Source organism: Eubalaena glacialis, chromosome 5 (assembly GCF_028564815.1).
Source record: "Eubalaena glacialis isolate mEubGla1 chromosome 5, mEubGla1.1.hap2.+ XY, whole genome shotgun sequence".
In the NCBI taxonomy this organism is placed as follows: Eukaryota; Metazoa; Chordata; class Mammalia; order Artiodactyla; family Balaenidae; genus Eubalaena; species Eubalaena glacialis.
This window is the reverse complement of record NC_083720.1, coordinates 27,495,891-27,509,902: the sequence shown is the minus strand read 5'-3', so window position 1 is coordinate 27,509,902 and position 14,012 is coordinate 27,495,891. Positions and strand designations below refer to the sequence as shown.

Below are 14,012 nucleotides of genomic sequence, written 5' to 3'. Positions count from 1 at the left end.
AGGTGAAAAGCCAACAAACAAATATAAAACATAACAGCATGTCTGCTTTCAGTTGGGAAAATAAGAAATCATTGCCTACATTAACTAAACAAGTACCCCCTTTATCTAAATGGGTAGTTTTATTGGTTACATGTTTTAATGCTGCCCTAGCTTTACTTTCTTCTTCTCTTAGAATTGGATTCTTGGAACTGTGAGTTTTATTGTTTTGTGAAATGGAATTTGGGGTTAAGGATTGAAAATATGAACTTATTCCTTCTGTGATGTGAGTCTTCTTACTTTATACTTCTTCTCTTTCAGAAGAGATTTTCATTCATTCTTTTCCCACATAACGATGATATTAATGATATTAAAAACTATAACTAAAATTTAGTAATTACAAATATGCCAGACACTGAGGGTAGATCTAGGATTCAAATTTAGGTTTTCAGATTCCAAAATCCATATTCTTAACCACTCTGATGTAACTGATCTTGGCTTTGCTAAAAGTAGCTTACCAGGAATTTTCAACTTTTAAAAACTCACTTAAATAGCACCCTTTATTGATTTTCATGTATCATATTCAATATCATTTTCTAAAATCTACAGATTCACTAAAAATAATTTGGAACTACTCACTGGTGGTAGACAAATAGCACGAGGCAATAATTATGTAAAATTAATCAAATTAAATTTAATGTTACTACCATTTGAATGTAATAGTTGAACTACAGCCATACATCTAACATACGAATTTCACATCATTGGCTTCATACAATGTGCCATTTGAGCAGCAATGTGAGTTCTCTGCCATCAGAGAAAGTTTCCTTTCCTATTCCTCCTTCCAGAATTCTTCACCCCAAAGTATGAATAAAGTCATTGTGTGGAGAGAAGAGTAAGGCAGCAGTTTGTAAAGGAAAAGTCATTGCTTCAGAAATTTGTGAGACATTTTTGGAATCATGGTTTGTTTCCTTAACCTTTGCTTTTCTAACTTTACTTCGTAAGACCTAGCAGAGGATATGAGACAGTTGAGCATTCTCTGGGGATTACAATCATTGTCTGTTTGCCGGAATGGACATCAGAGTGGGAGGGACACATTTCTGGCAGCAGAAGCCAACAAGCTCAGTCTCCTAATGCAGTTTGGAAGAACTGTGAGATATGACTCATCCCTCTACTTACTGATCAGCTATCATCAATTATTTGCATAGTTTTAAAGTGATCGTTGTGCATAATCATTGATATGTAGAGCATAAATTGCTGAATAAGCTACTAAAATAAAAATGACGTTATAGTTATATTACCATTTAAACTTTGGTTCTAAATCTTATCTGATGCCATAAGTCAGTTAAAATGGGAATCATAAAAGTGGCAGTGCAATAAATACATGTAAAGTCATTTGACACTTTTTAAGTGGAGTCAAGAACTTTTCTTTGAATACAGGTCCATTGACTAGAAGGCTAAGTTGTCATTCTTGAACAAAGAACGTCTATAGTACATACTGTATTGTGTGTGTATGTGTCTATCCTATAATATCTATATCTATATAAAATCTATCCTGTGTATTATCTTAAAGAGACACTATTCGGAGTGCAGAACCTTTTTAAACTTTTGACATTTTTTCCCCAACGTGCTATAATTGTCTCAACCACACCTGAGTAGCAGTTATTTTTGGAGACTCACCTTTGTTGAGACTTTCCAAACCATTTACCTTAGTTTTTATAGAAAAATATTACTTATGTAGTATTTAACTTATATATAAAAATTATGTTAACATGTACAATTGGTATAAAGGGGTTTGGGAGCAGAACCAGGTTTAGCCTGTAGACTGATGGGAGCCAATGTGTGTGGGCACTGGAAGGTGGCACACTAGCCAAGGTCACTCTCCACGCTGTGACTTATTGTGACTTGCTGAGTAAGTGGTACAAAGGAAGTGGTTGACCAGGGGGATGGGCTAAATGAGGAGCAGTAAAGTACACTTTTTCTTTTGCACAAAAAAAAAAAAGCAGATATTATCCCCCATTTATAAAACACCATGTAAGGACTCATGTTTTATTTTCTACATCATGATAGATGTTAAAAACTCATTATTAAGTCTGCCATCTATCGCATTCTATTTGTTTTGCCACATTATATGATTTAATTACATCCTATTAAACTTATGCATCGTGCACTACTCATTTTAACTTTTAAAGTAGTTTCTAATCTTGACCATAGAATCTGAGATTCTATAGCAGAAGAAGATGCCCATGATCATTTAATTATATCCTTGTTTTCTTTGGGCTATTCAGATGTACTTGCATAAAACCATATTTATGTTTGGCTAATCAAGGTTTCAAAGGACACCTCATTTAAAGGGACAGTTTTTTTCATTTCTTATCACATTACTAATGAGTGGGAAGACTTATTTATTATCCATTAAACAAATATTAACTGGCGACCTTTTAAGGGTCAGGCAGTACGTCATGTACAAATGCATACTATATTTACTACATTGTATATAGAAAGCAGTTTTAATATCTGTGCCAAAAAATGTCCATGACCAATATGATCAGTGTTACTTTTTCTGTTGCCACATATATTTGCTGATAATAACCTTAATAGCATTCAATAACCAAACTAAAGCAAAGTTAGTTCCACTCTCACTAGTTCAAAGAGAATATAGTCACATTATCAGCATCTGAAAATAGAAACTGAGAAGGTCGGGCAATATAATTTAATCATTTAAAGTGTATTTCCATCAGTTATTTTCAAATGGAGAAGCATCTTCTTGTGGAAATGTTTCCTATGAAGGGCAAATACTCTAGAGCATTTCTGCAAAAATGGACTTTCTGATGTGGTCTAATGCAGTAGATATCCCTTAACATTTTTAATCATTCAATGTACATTTAGATACTTATTTTAAAAGTTTCCCAAAAGTCATAGTTTAATTGAATGTCATTGTCTCTATCCTGTATTTTAAATGTAAGTCATTTTTCTGCAATCTATACACTTTCCTAATGCAGGAAAGTGGGTTGCAAATTGAGCTGCACAATAGACCCACCTGAGGAACTTTAAAAAATACCTATAGCTGGGCCCTGTCTTCAGGGATGCGGATTTAATTGGCTTGCGTTGAGACCCAAGCAACAATATGTTTTAAATTTCTCTAATAATTATAATATGCAGGTAGAGCTGAGAACCATTAATACAGAACTTAGGTTATCATCTTTCTGTGTTAAATTCATAAATTAATTAATATTATAATTAAATGGTATTTTTAAGTTTGTTTACTCATCAAATTCTTATTGACTACCTGTTATTCTCCAGAACTTTGGATAGATGCTTTTATCTTTCCTACAGTGTTTAATTTGTTTTCAGTGAATAAGACATTATGGAATTATTTAGACATCAGAAACAACATGCTGGAAAGCTGAATTTACTACTCTAGTCTTCAATTGTGCCTTCATCTGGATAACATGAGACTTTCTTTACTTTCTGCATTTCTTCCTTTTCTTTTCTTCCCAAAGAAAATCTATGTGGTCATTATGTGGATTTTAAATGTATTTTGCATAATTTTATGTCATCAATTTATTCCAATATGTATTTGAGAAGCCCCTACTATGTTTCAGGTTCTGTGGAAACAACTTCTTTCATGACTCACTCTCATGTGGGAGGTGGAGGGGGCACGTGCAGGTGTGTGTGATGTGGTGCACGTGATGCTATAGGAGTGGGTAGCGGCAGATAAACACGGTTGAACAAACACATTCATTGGGGAGGGTCAGGGAGTGTTTCTCCAAGGAAGTTACATCTTATATGAGCCAAGACAAGAGAAGAAAGAACATTTCTGGTAAAGAAAAGGATATATGGGGAAAAAAAGCAGAGGCATAAGAGAACATGGCTGCCAACACGGTTGTAGCGTGTGGTGGAAGGATGAGGCCTCCCTGCCTCTCCTTACTACATCACCAGGCATCTTCCCAGCCAGTTTGCCAGACCCCTGAACAACCCGGGGAGTTCATCCGAATATAACTTATAGTCAGCCATTGTATGGACGGTTCCACATCCGTGGGTTCAGCCAACCTCGGATCATGTAGTAATGTAGTGTTTACTGTTGAAAGATATCCACGTGTAAGTGGACCCATGAGTTTCAAACCTGCATTGTTCAGGGATCAACTGTATTAAGTTTTATTCTGAAGAAAATGGGCAGCCACTGAAATGTTATACAGTATCACATTGTGATTTAATCAGTCCTTAACATATGGAAATTATACCCATGTATGTAAATATATTCTTAAATTAATCAATTGAATTTCCCTGTAAAATTATTTGAAGTTCTCTACTGCTTTTGGAAAAAAAAGACTTAGTGGTAGGGGTATTGTAGCCAAACAAGTCTGTAGTATCTAGGTAGCAAAGCTTAAAAACCTAGACAACCTATTTACTGTATTTTGGTGGCTTTAGTTGAAGATTTTACTCTTATTTCAGGAGATTAGTTTTTTAAATTTCTCATAACAATGCCAATTGATGTACTTAATACACTTTCAGTGCAGAAACTAGAGATAGGAATTTGAGACTCAACTATCTTTAGGTGATATTGCAAGTCATGAGATGTGGATTTTTATCTTTTTTTTTTTTTATCATTGTGGTATCCCTGGTGTCTGAAACAGTGCCTGGCATGCAATAGGCACTCAGAATGTTTCCTGAGTGCCTGAATGACTAAAAAGTTCAGAGGCCCTTTGTTTTTAAGATTAATTTAATATCAAAATATAGTGATGATAAATTATGCTAGCTAATATTTATTGAATACTAACATATACTAAGCACTGTTCTTAGAGCTCTTATATATTTCATTTAATCTTCATAACAATTTTATGAAGTAGTATTATTATCCTGTTTTACAAATGATGAAATTGAGGCACAGAGAAATAAAGGGACTTGCTAAGACCTCATAGCTAATAAATGATGAAGTTAGAATTTGAACCCAGGTAGCCAGACTCCAGAGCCTGGTCTCTTAACCTTACATCATCCATCAGGGATGGAAGGCAGTGGATCTGACGACTCTGGAGGGCTATTATGGAAGGCAAATAAGCAGCAAGCCAGAATTGTAGACCAATGAAAGACTATAAGGATGGGTGATTCTCCACTGTTGATCCTCTAATCCCAGAAGAGATGCATCACATTTTCTGCCCCGAAGTTTATGTCTTTCACATTGTTTACAACTTCATTCCAGTGGCTTTGTTTTTAATAAATTGCATATATTCACTGCTTCTTTTTAAAGCTTTTCTGGAGACATTACTTAGTTCATTTTAGGGAAGCCCTGAAAACTTGAATCTGCTTTCTCAATATGGCTATTAATGCCATTGCTAAAGAATTTATTTTGCAAATGGGAATTCAAAATAATGAACTTTCTCTTGCACAACTTCGCTGGAGTAAATGACCATTTACCTTCAGAAATAACAAATGAATTTCCATGAAGGAGAATAAGAGACTAAGCTTCCAAAATGTCCATGTGGAGAAGATGGAGTGCTCGGGGCCTGATCGCTTGCTGATGCTGTTGACTATGGCCTCCTCTGTGATTCTTTTGATCTGTTGTTTGATTTTTAAGTTGAGCATTAATGATTTTTGTCTTTCCAGACTATCACTGAAAAACACAAGCTAAATGTTCCTGAGACCATGACTGAGGTTCTTGATGTTTCTGATGAAGAGGGTAAGACTTTTATTCACTCTTCTATGACATCTGTCATGGTCTTACACAAAGGAAACCATCCTTTTTTTCAGGGAACAAGCTGGTACAGTGGGTGTGGATGACAGCATCTTAGCACTTAAAGTAACCTTTTCACCTTTGTTTAAATACATTTACTTTTTCAATTTGGGGGAGGGAGGATTTTGTTTATATATTTTCAACTGGTGTTGTCTTTAATGACTTACTAAATAACAGGACTAGGACAAGGGAGAGAAACTGGAAGTCGGCCATCTGTTAAAATATCTACCTGATAATACAATTAGTGTTAATATGTTTTAACTATGCTAAAATACATTTTTTATTAAAATGCTTTAAAGTAAAAGAACTTAACGTATACTCTATCAATGGTATATTGAGAAATCTCTGCTTTCTAATTGGTTCAAACATACAGAACATATTTTAAAACTAATATATAGAAAAAAAAATATTTTAAAACTAATATATAGAAAAAAAGAGCCTTAGCGAAGGTTAAAAATAGCACAGCAGTAAGTCATACAAATTCAACATAAGAATTTGATTCTTTAAGTCAGAAGGTATGCCCCCTGTAGTTTTAGAGTTGATAAAAATTATCTAAGCCAGTGGATTTCAAAGGTCTGAGAAGCTCTACGAGGAGCACCAGGGACTGCCTTGGGATGGGTATGGGGCATCATGCTAGAGGTACTGCCAGCAGGGTTTCTGGCTCCCCACCTCTACTTCAACTAGAGTAGTTGACTTTTCTTGAACAAAAAGAAAAATCTGCTAAAAAAAATCGTTAATGCAGCACATAAAGTATGCAACCAAGTTTCAGTAGTGCAGCTATTGGTCAAGTGTACCTGTAAGAAAAAAAATATATATGTATAAAAATATATATGACATGTATACATGAATACATTTACATAAGTGTATATGTTTGAAAAATTATTGCCATACTGGCCCTAGTAGTAGGCCCAATACTAACTGCTTTTATGGAGAAATATTAAAGGTGTTTCTTTAGGTTCTTCAAGATGTAGTCAGAAGGTAAAACTTTACATTGAGATGTCCTTATTTGGAACCAATTTGTTAATTCACCTATCGGTAACAGACATTGAGTTGTCTCAGCTTTTATAAGAAGTTACGACAAGAACAAACAAATGTTGGGTCAATGTATTATTGTAAGTAAATTAAAAGATATTGCCAAAGCTAATGGTTCCAAGTATTTATTATAATAATTTTGCGTTCCATCCTAATAATTGCCAATTTTCAGCATCCATACATGCACACTATATTTTATTTTGTGTGATCTTCTTTCTTATCTTCACTTACATGTTGAACAGCTTTTAAACAGTTTGGTGACCACTTTATTGATGGGGAAGTGCTTAGTGATTCAGGTACCTTTAGAGGAAATTGTTGAAGTGAAAGTTTGTCTTTGCTTTTAATTTTTCTTAACTGGCTAGAAGCAACTAGCTTAACATTTAAATCTGGGTGCCTAATACTAATCTGGTGGTTTTTGAAATAGCATGTGTAATATGAGTGGAATTGCTTATGTGTGCTTTTGGGTGTGTGGATTGTATTAACTTGGAAGCTTAACACCATGAATTGCTTATACTATTAATGATTTTTGAAACTATTATTGAGACCTATTAACATAATTAAATTATCTAATGAACATTATATAAATATTTTCCCAAAACTAATGTTTCTTTTTAGAATACAAATTTAGAGAAAAATTAATTTTTTGATAAGTTGACATTGAATTAGCATGAACATGTTAACAACTACATTAGGCTACTTGATATGAAGTCATCCCATTCCTGGATAAAGATATATTTTAGATGTGGTTAAAAATATATTAAGTTAGTAGTTATAATCTAATTTTTTAAAGTTAGCTAGGAATAAAGTAACCTTTAAAAATTATTTAGGGGGCACTTGGGCATATAGGGAAAAATGAATAATGTAAAATATTCTATCTAGCAAGAAGTTTCCAAAGTATATGTGGTACCACTTTAAGCAAACCTATTACATGAAAATCTAACTTTATAAATCAGATAAATTAGATAGTGATTATTTAATTTAAAAATAGTTATTTATTTCCAAAATAATAGTTAAAGAATTCCAATAGCTAATGCATCCAAAGTATTTACTGAGTTTTTAGAAATTCCATTTGTGTGAAACATCCTCTTGGACCTGCCCATTGCATAATATAAGACCTAGCTATAACATCTTGTTCACTTTTGTTAAAACTATTATATATTAAAAGTTATTAGTGATAAGAACTCTTGATTTGAGAGGAATGTTGGCTAATGATCAAGAATATCTTTCATGGTGATGGAGGAAGCTCTCCATGTCTAGATATGGCCAAAAACTTAACATTTTTCCCCAGAAAGAAATTCAAGTTGAATAATATTTTTGTATAGGATATATTTGAGTTTTGTGAAGTAACTTTTTAGTACAAACAATTAGTATAAAGGAATTTGACTAGTTGACATTGCCAATCCTTTAATTTTTTGTGCTCTTAAAATGTTTTCACGGAACCTACCATCATTTATATGGACAAAGTGCGGCCACATGTGTTTGGATAGTATTAGCCAGTCCCTGTTTTCTTTACAGCTCTACTATTTTAATGATAGTCTATGTGTCAATACTCAGAAGAATATCCAAACCAAGTACAGATGTCCTTTCAGGCTAACTTGCTATAGTAAAGCAATCAGAATTTTCCACTCATGAATCCAATCAACAGATAGTGAAAGTGATGTTGTTGTGTGTAAAGCTCTATGACTGGTACCATGGGGGAATCAAAAGTGAACATATATGGAGAGGTAATGTATAAATTAATGAAGCATAACTAAAAGTACTATGTCATCTGCTTTTCATATCTGCCTGGGAAAATCTGGAGAGGGAGAGACCTAGCACAGTCTCAAGGAATTGCTGAAAGCTGAGAGATAAATAGGTGGGTGGCACAGGTTTTAGGGGGTGGAGAAGGAACAGTATGGGAAGGTCCCAAGATGGGGAAGGGCAAGAGAGAGACACAGTGACAAAATAATCTAGTCATTCATTTTGGCTGATGCATTAAAACACACGGGGCTTCGCTGTGGAATGTTTGGATTCTCAACTGAAAAGTCAAGGAAATTAGGATGTGTTAAAGATTTCAATTAATGATTGAAACAATTAAATCTGTTTCATACAAAGATTAAATCAGCAGTGGCACACCGAAGGAGTGCATTAGGATGAAATTGGAAGGAAGCAGGTATCTGAGGGAAGAGAAAGCATTTACTAGACATCACAATGCTAGGTGCATTGTCTCATTTAATCCCTACAGCATCCATATGGGATAGGCTATGGATTTCCCCTCATTTGTTTTTCAGGTGAGAAAGGCTCACCTGAAGGTGAGGAGGCTAAGGCTTAAACACGTTAAGTAGTTTGTTCAGTGGCACAGAGCTGTTAGATGGTGAATGTGGAATCCAAACCCACTTTGAAAGCAGTTGTAATAGCTCAGTCATGATGTAAATGAGTCCTGATGGAGCAAGATGGCAGAGAAATGGAAGAAAAAGAGAAATGGGAATTCAGTCTAAGAATATTCTACTGTGCAGACTAAAACAAAGCTGTAAATGTAATCCTCTACATCTTCATAGGATCCTGAGCTGATTCCTGTCTTTGCTGACTCAGCTCCATAGCCATAAATCATATGGTAGGGCTCAGGGGTTATACACCTGTGTAACTAAATTACCTGTGGAAATGTGACCCATGTATCCCTTACACTCAGAGATTTGTGAGTGGGTGGTTTGTATAAACTTCTCTACTAGTTCTCTGGGACGATGTGTACTAATAATCAAGAGAACTCCAGAATGACTGAGTGTTGGGATGAAATACGGAGGCACATCTATCTTCTCCTTTTGACACACTTCCACTGTGGACGCTTGACATTAGCGGGGCTCCTCACCCGAGGTTTCAGTCCTTTACCCACTTATCAGCAGAAGCGCTGAATATTCTTAAGAGAGAGAGAGCTCAGTGACATGTCAGAGAATCCCCTTCTTCCCAGCACTGTGAAGAGTTGTCAGAATGAAGAATCCTTGGGACTTTCCCACTTTATCTTAATTTATTCCCATACTCTTGTGATCTGTGTCTTATAGAGGCTGGTCATGGCTAAATGTGCCTCTGTCACTGAGGAATCTTGTAGTTTCCGGATATTAAAACATGAAACTTTAAAAGCAAGTAATACATCAATGCTATACAATTAGTAGGAAAGGGTTTTCATAAAATTGTTTGGAAAGATTGGAGAATACAGTGAAAAAAAGTTAAGTCCTAAAACCTGGAAGTCAGAATTCTATTAAGTAAGTAAATATGTAATGGCAGGGAGGGGGTTGTTCAAGTATAGGAAACAAAAAGGAAATTCACTTTAGGTTTGTTATGATGCAGAAAAATAGGGTTTGCTTTTTGTTTATTTGTTTTACATCAAATAAGTAAGTTGATAAAAGAAAGTATGTTAGGGTATAACCATTCTTTCATAAGCTTTTTCAGTTATGCAAAATTCTTTCCAAGCCTAATAGAACTGTACTCAAACAAGAGTTAAACATTTAAATTCAAAATCTTATTTGATAGCAGACCTTCATCCCTTCCCGCCCCCACCTTGGCTAGGGTAGGGAAGTAGTTGTACTGTTTGCTGCTGTAGGGAATTTGCAGACAAGCAGATGGGCAGAGTGGGGTGGGGAAGAAGATGAGTTGTATGCTACCATGCTGAATCTGAGATGCTTATAGGAAGTTCAGGTGGAGTCCAGGAAACATTTGAATGTGCATGTTGAGTTGTGAGAGAGGTTTGGAATGGACGCAGATATATGTGTAGGCAAAATATAGGTGGTCCTTGAAGTTTTAAAAACACATGATAATTTGTCAAATGAGAAGAAAAGTCAGATGGGAAGTATCAACATTTAAGGAGAGTAGAGACTGAGAAGAAAGACTCAAAGAGGTAGGGGGAAGACCAGGGGAGATTTATGTCAGAGAAATTAAGGAGGGTAGTTTTCCAAAGAAGAAATCACCTCTTAGCCACTGATTAATTTGTAAAATAGAAAGCCTCTTTTAATAGGTTTGACTATGAAAGGAAGAGGACTCAGAGTGTGAAATAAAGAAGGCCTAAAGAGCTGGAGGAAGCTGTACTTCAAAGATGGCAGAAATATGGATGATGTTACTGTGGAAAGAAAGGGCTGACAGAGAAGTAGAGGTTGAAGATGAAGGGCCTAGCAGACAAGGTATCTAGGAAGATGAAAGAAGATGAGGCTTTAAAGGCCGGGATAGGCTAGCCTTGGACTGTAGAAGTCATCTCACTTACCAAGATGAAAGGCAAGGATATGATTATCTTATTTTTTGGACACATTAATAACATTTAAAGTGTTGAGCTGTATTATATTTTTCCCAAATGGATTTTTCATTTTCTACTAATTTCTACAGGCATTTCTACTTTCCATCCCACACTGCAGATATGTACTATCGCCTAGCATGCTTTATACACACATATCCTGGGAGAGACATTTTATGGTAGCACTGGTGAGATTAGTACCTAAACAGGTACCTTTCCAGCTAATTCCAACATTGGGTTAGCATCTGGCCACTGACAACAGCATTTAGGGATTTTGCATCTTTGGGCCATTTCTCTCTGAGACATAATCAAGACATCAGGATATACACCTAAGGCCACCATAGGTGTCCCCAAACCCCTAAACTTCACATTTGGTAACACGGAACCTAGGAGGGGATTTTTTAATGTAGCAGCTGTCTTAGTCAGATAGCATTGTAATAAAGCCATCAAAATGCAGAAATGAGGGAGAATGTAAAGGACATCCACTATTTCACGAACTCAGTGTAATCAGGGGTTTTGAAATTGTACATTGACTCCACACCAGAGGCACACAATTTGATACATTTGATTAAAAATATACTCTTCCAGTTGCTTTCCTTCTGTCTTATAGTAAGTTTCTTTATGCGCAAGAGGCGGAAAGCTAAGTTCATGAAGTTTGTTTGCATCTTTTACAAGATAAAACTGCCGACACTGGGCCTTGCTTCTCCATACTGGGAGTCAATCCAGCTAGATTTCCTTCTTTTCCCTTTTCTTTCCTTCACTCTTATAAACCTTCTCTTTATCAAGGAATAACAAGAGGGGAAGATGAGAGGAATAAGACAGAAAACTTGAAGTATAGGCCCTACTGTATTAAGGAGTTTTGAGTAATTTTAAGAACCAAGAAACTGAAGCTTATTTTGAGTTGTCTTTGTTCTCTGTACCCATCTTGGTTGCTAAGAGACTGTGGTGAGAACTGGCAAATTAGGAGAAGCAAGATGAAATGCAAAAGCAGATTGACTCTGAGGATGGGCAGGATGCCCTAATCTGGGTGAAATTAAGAATTAGATGCTAGAAAGCAAAGCTCAGTTATTTTAGATTCTTGGGGATTAGGGGTGGGGGGGTAGTAGAGTGGGGAATAGAGAGAGAGAGAGTATATTCAAGCAGGCTTTGGGGTCTTACATAGTTTTGTAGGCCTCTTGCTCAAGGGATCCATAAGGTACAGCTTGTATTATATGACATCCTGCATTCAGTCATTCCCTTCACTTTTTCATAAATAAGAATAGGCTTAATTTTCTCAAATGTTAACAGGACTTGCATATTTTTTTCTGAAAATAATTTAGGCTTATATCCAAACCAGACGATGCCTGTGTTTTGGTAAACCAAGTCTTAGGATTGATCTTAGAATTTTTTTTCTCCCAGAAATAAAGCAATGGGGATCCCAACTTATTTGACTCATAAAAATACTCCTATATAAAGATTTACCAATTAAACAAGAAGGGGGAAATAGTGGAACACATAAGTCCCACAGGTCCTATAATAAAATGTCCAAGCTTCGCGATCTGGTCGCTCTGTTCAGACACCAGCTTTCTCCCTGGACTTTCTGCCATTGCTTCCCAACATGGACACTGACTGTTGCTAAGTTATTCCACTTAGTATTCTCTAAGTACGTAATGCACATTACTCTTTTATTCATACTGTTTTTACTGCCCTCCATGACCCTTTACACACTAGCCTCTCACCTGAAATACCATCATCTCTGCCCATCAAAATTGCCCCCAAGCAATTGACCAGCTCCCATTCCTTCTTCAGTGATTCCTTCTCCAGCTTCCTTGGGAATTTCCTAGGGCTACCGCAGCAAATTACCGCAAGCTGGTGGCTCAGATTCATTCTCTTACAGATCTGGAGGCTGGAAGTCCATGGTGGGACCATGCTAACCTCCGAAGGCTCTAGGAAAGAACCCTTTCTCGCCTCTTCCAGCTTCTGTGCCTGTCAGCAATCCTTGGTGTTCCTTAGCTTGTAGACACATCACTCCAACCTCTGCCTTCACATGGCCTTCTCCTCTTTGTCTCTGTGTGTCCTTCTCTTTCTCTTGTAAAAAACACCCTCGTTGCAATTATCCAGTATGATCTCGTCTAAATCCTTACTTTACTTACATCTACAAGGACCCTATCTCCACATAAGACCACATCCTGGGCTTCCAAGTAGACATGAAATTTGGGGGCAGGGGAGACATTACTCAACCCACTACATTATTCCAAAGTGATCTCTCCCTCCTCTGACCTTTTTGGTTCTTAAAATTCACCAACATCATGCATTTCATGTTCATCTATATTGTTATTTATCTGTGGATTGCTGCCATTGCTGCATCGTGTTTTGTGAGGGAACACTTTGAAGAAGAGAATATATACAAGAGTTGGGGGGAACCACTTTAACAAAATTAAATAAGTTTAATAACTTATTCATGTTTTCATTAGAGTTGTCAGATTTATGAAATATTTAAACAGTACAATTATATTTTTCTTTAAATTTTTCAAAAATTATTCTGCATAAATGAAATTTAGCTCATATTTCATTGGTGTGTCAACACTTAGATCACTTTGTATTGATAAAAATAATAGCTGGCAATTATTATATTCCAGAACTCTGTTATACATCCTTATATGTTATTTAATTCAGATAACTGACACGTGAGATAGATTATTAGTATCATTCCCATTTTCTTCTTGTGGAAACTGAGGCTTAGGAAGATTAACTGGCCAGTAAGTAGTAGAATTAGAATTTGAACCCAGGTCTATCTGATTTTAAAGACTAAACTTTTAATAACTACTCTGTGTAGCCTAATTCACTTAGCTAAAACTAAATAAAAATCTAATGATTTCACTGAGGAGCAATAAAAGTAATTTTAATGATGAGATTTGTAACTGCCAAATATTAAATGCATTGATTTTGAGAAAAAAATTTAGTGGTGAATAAGTTACATTTCTATTTACTGTAAGGTCTTTTGTTCAAACTATCTTTGCCTTTAAGTAATTTAGAGAG

General features: G+C 35.7%; 1 protein-coding gene across 2 annotated transcripts in view; it reads left to right on the top strand.

Moving 5' to 3' along the window:
* ANK2 (ankyrin 2) overlaps positions 1–14,012 on the top strand; it is a 248,589-nt gene that overhangs the window by 156,234 nt on the left and 78,343 nt on the right. For both annotated transcript variants that reach the window (XM_061192043.1, XM_061192042.1), the window contains exon 22: positions 5,581–5,653. In XM_061192043.1, coding sequence (XP_061048026.1) covers positions 5,581–5,653 — 73 coding nt within the window. The remainder of the gene's footprint in view (positions 1–5,580; positions 5,654–14,012) is intronic.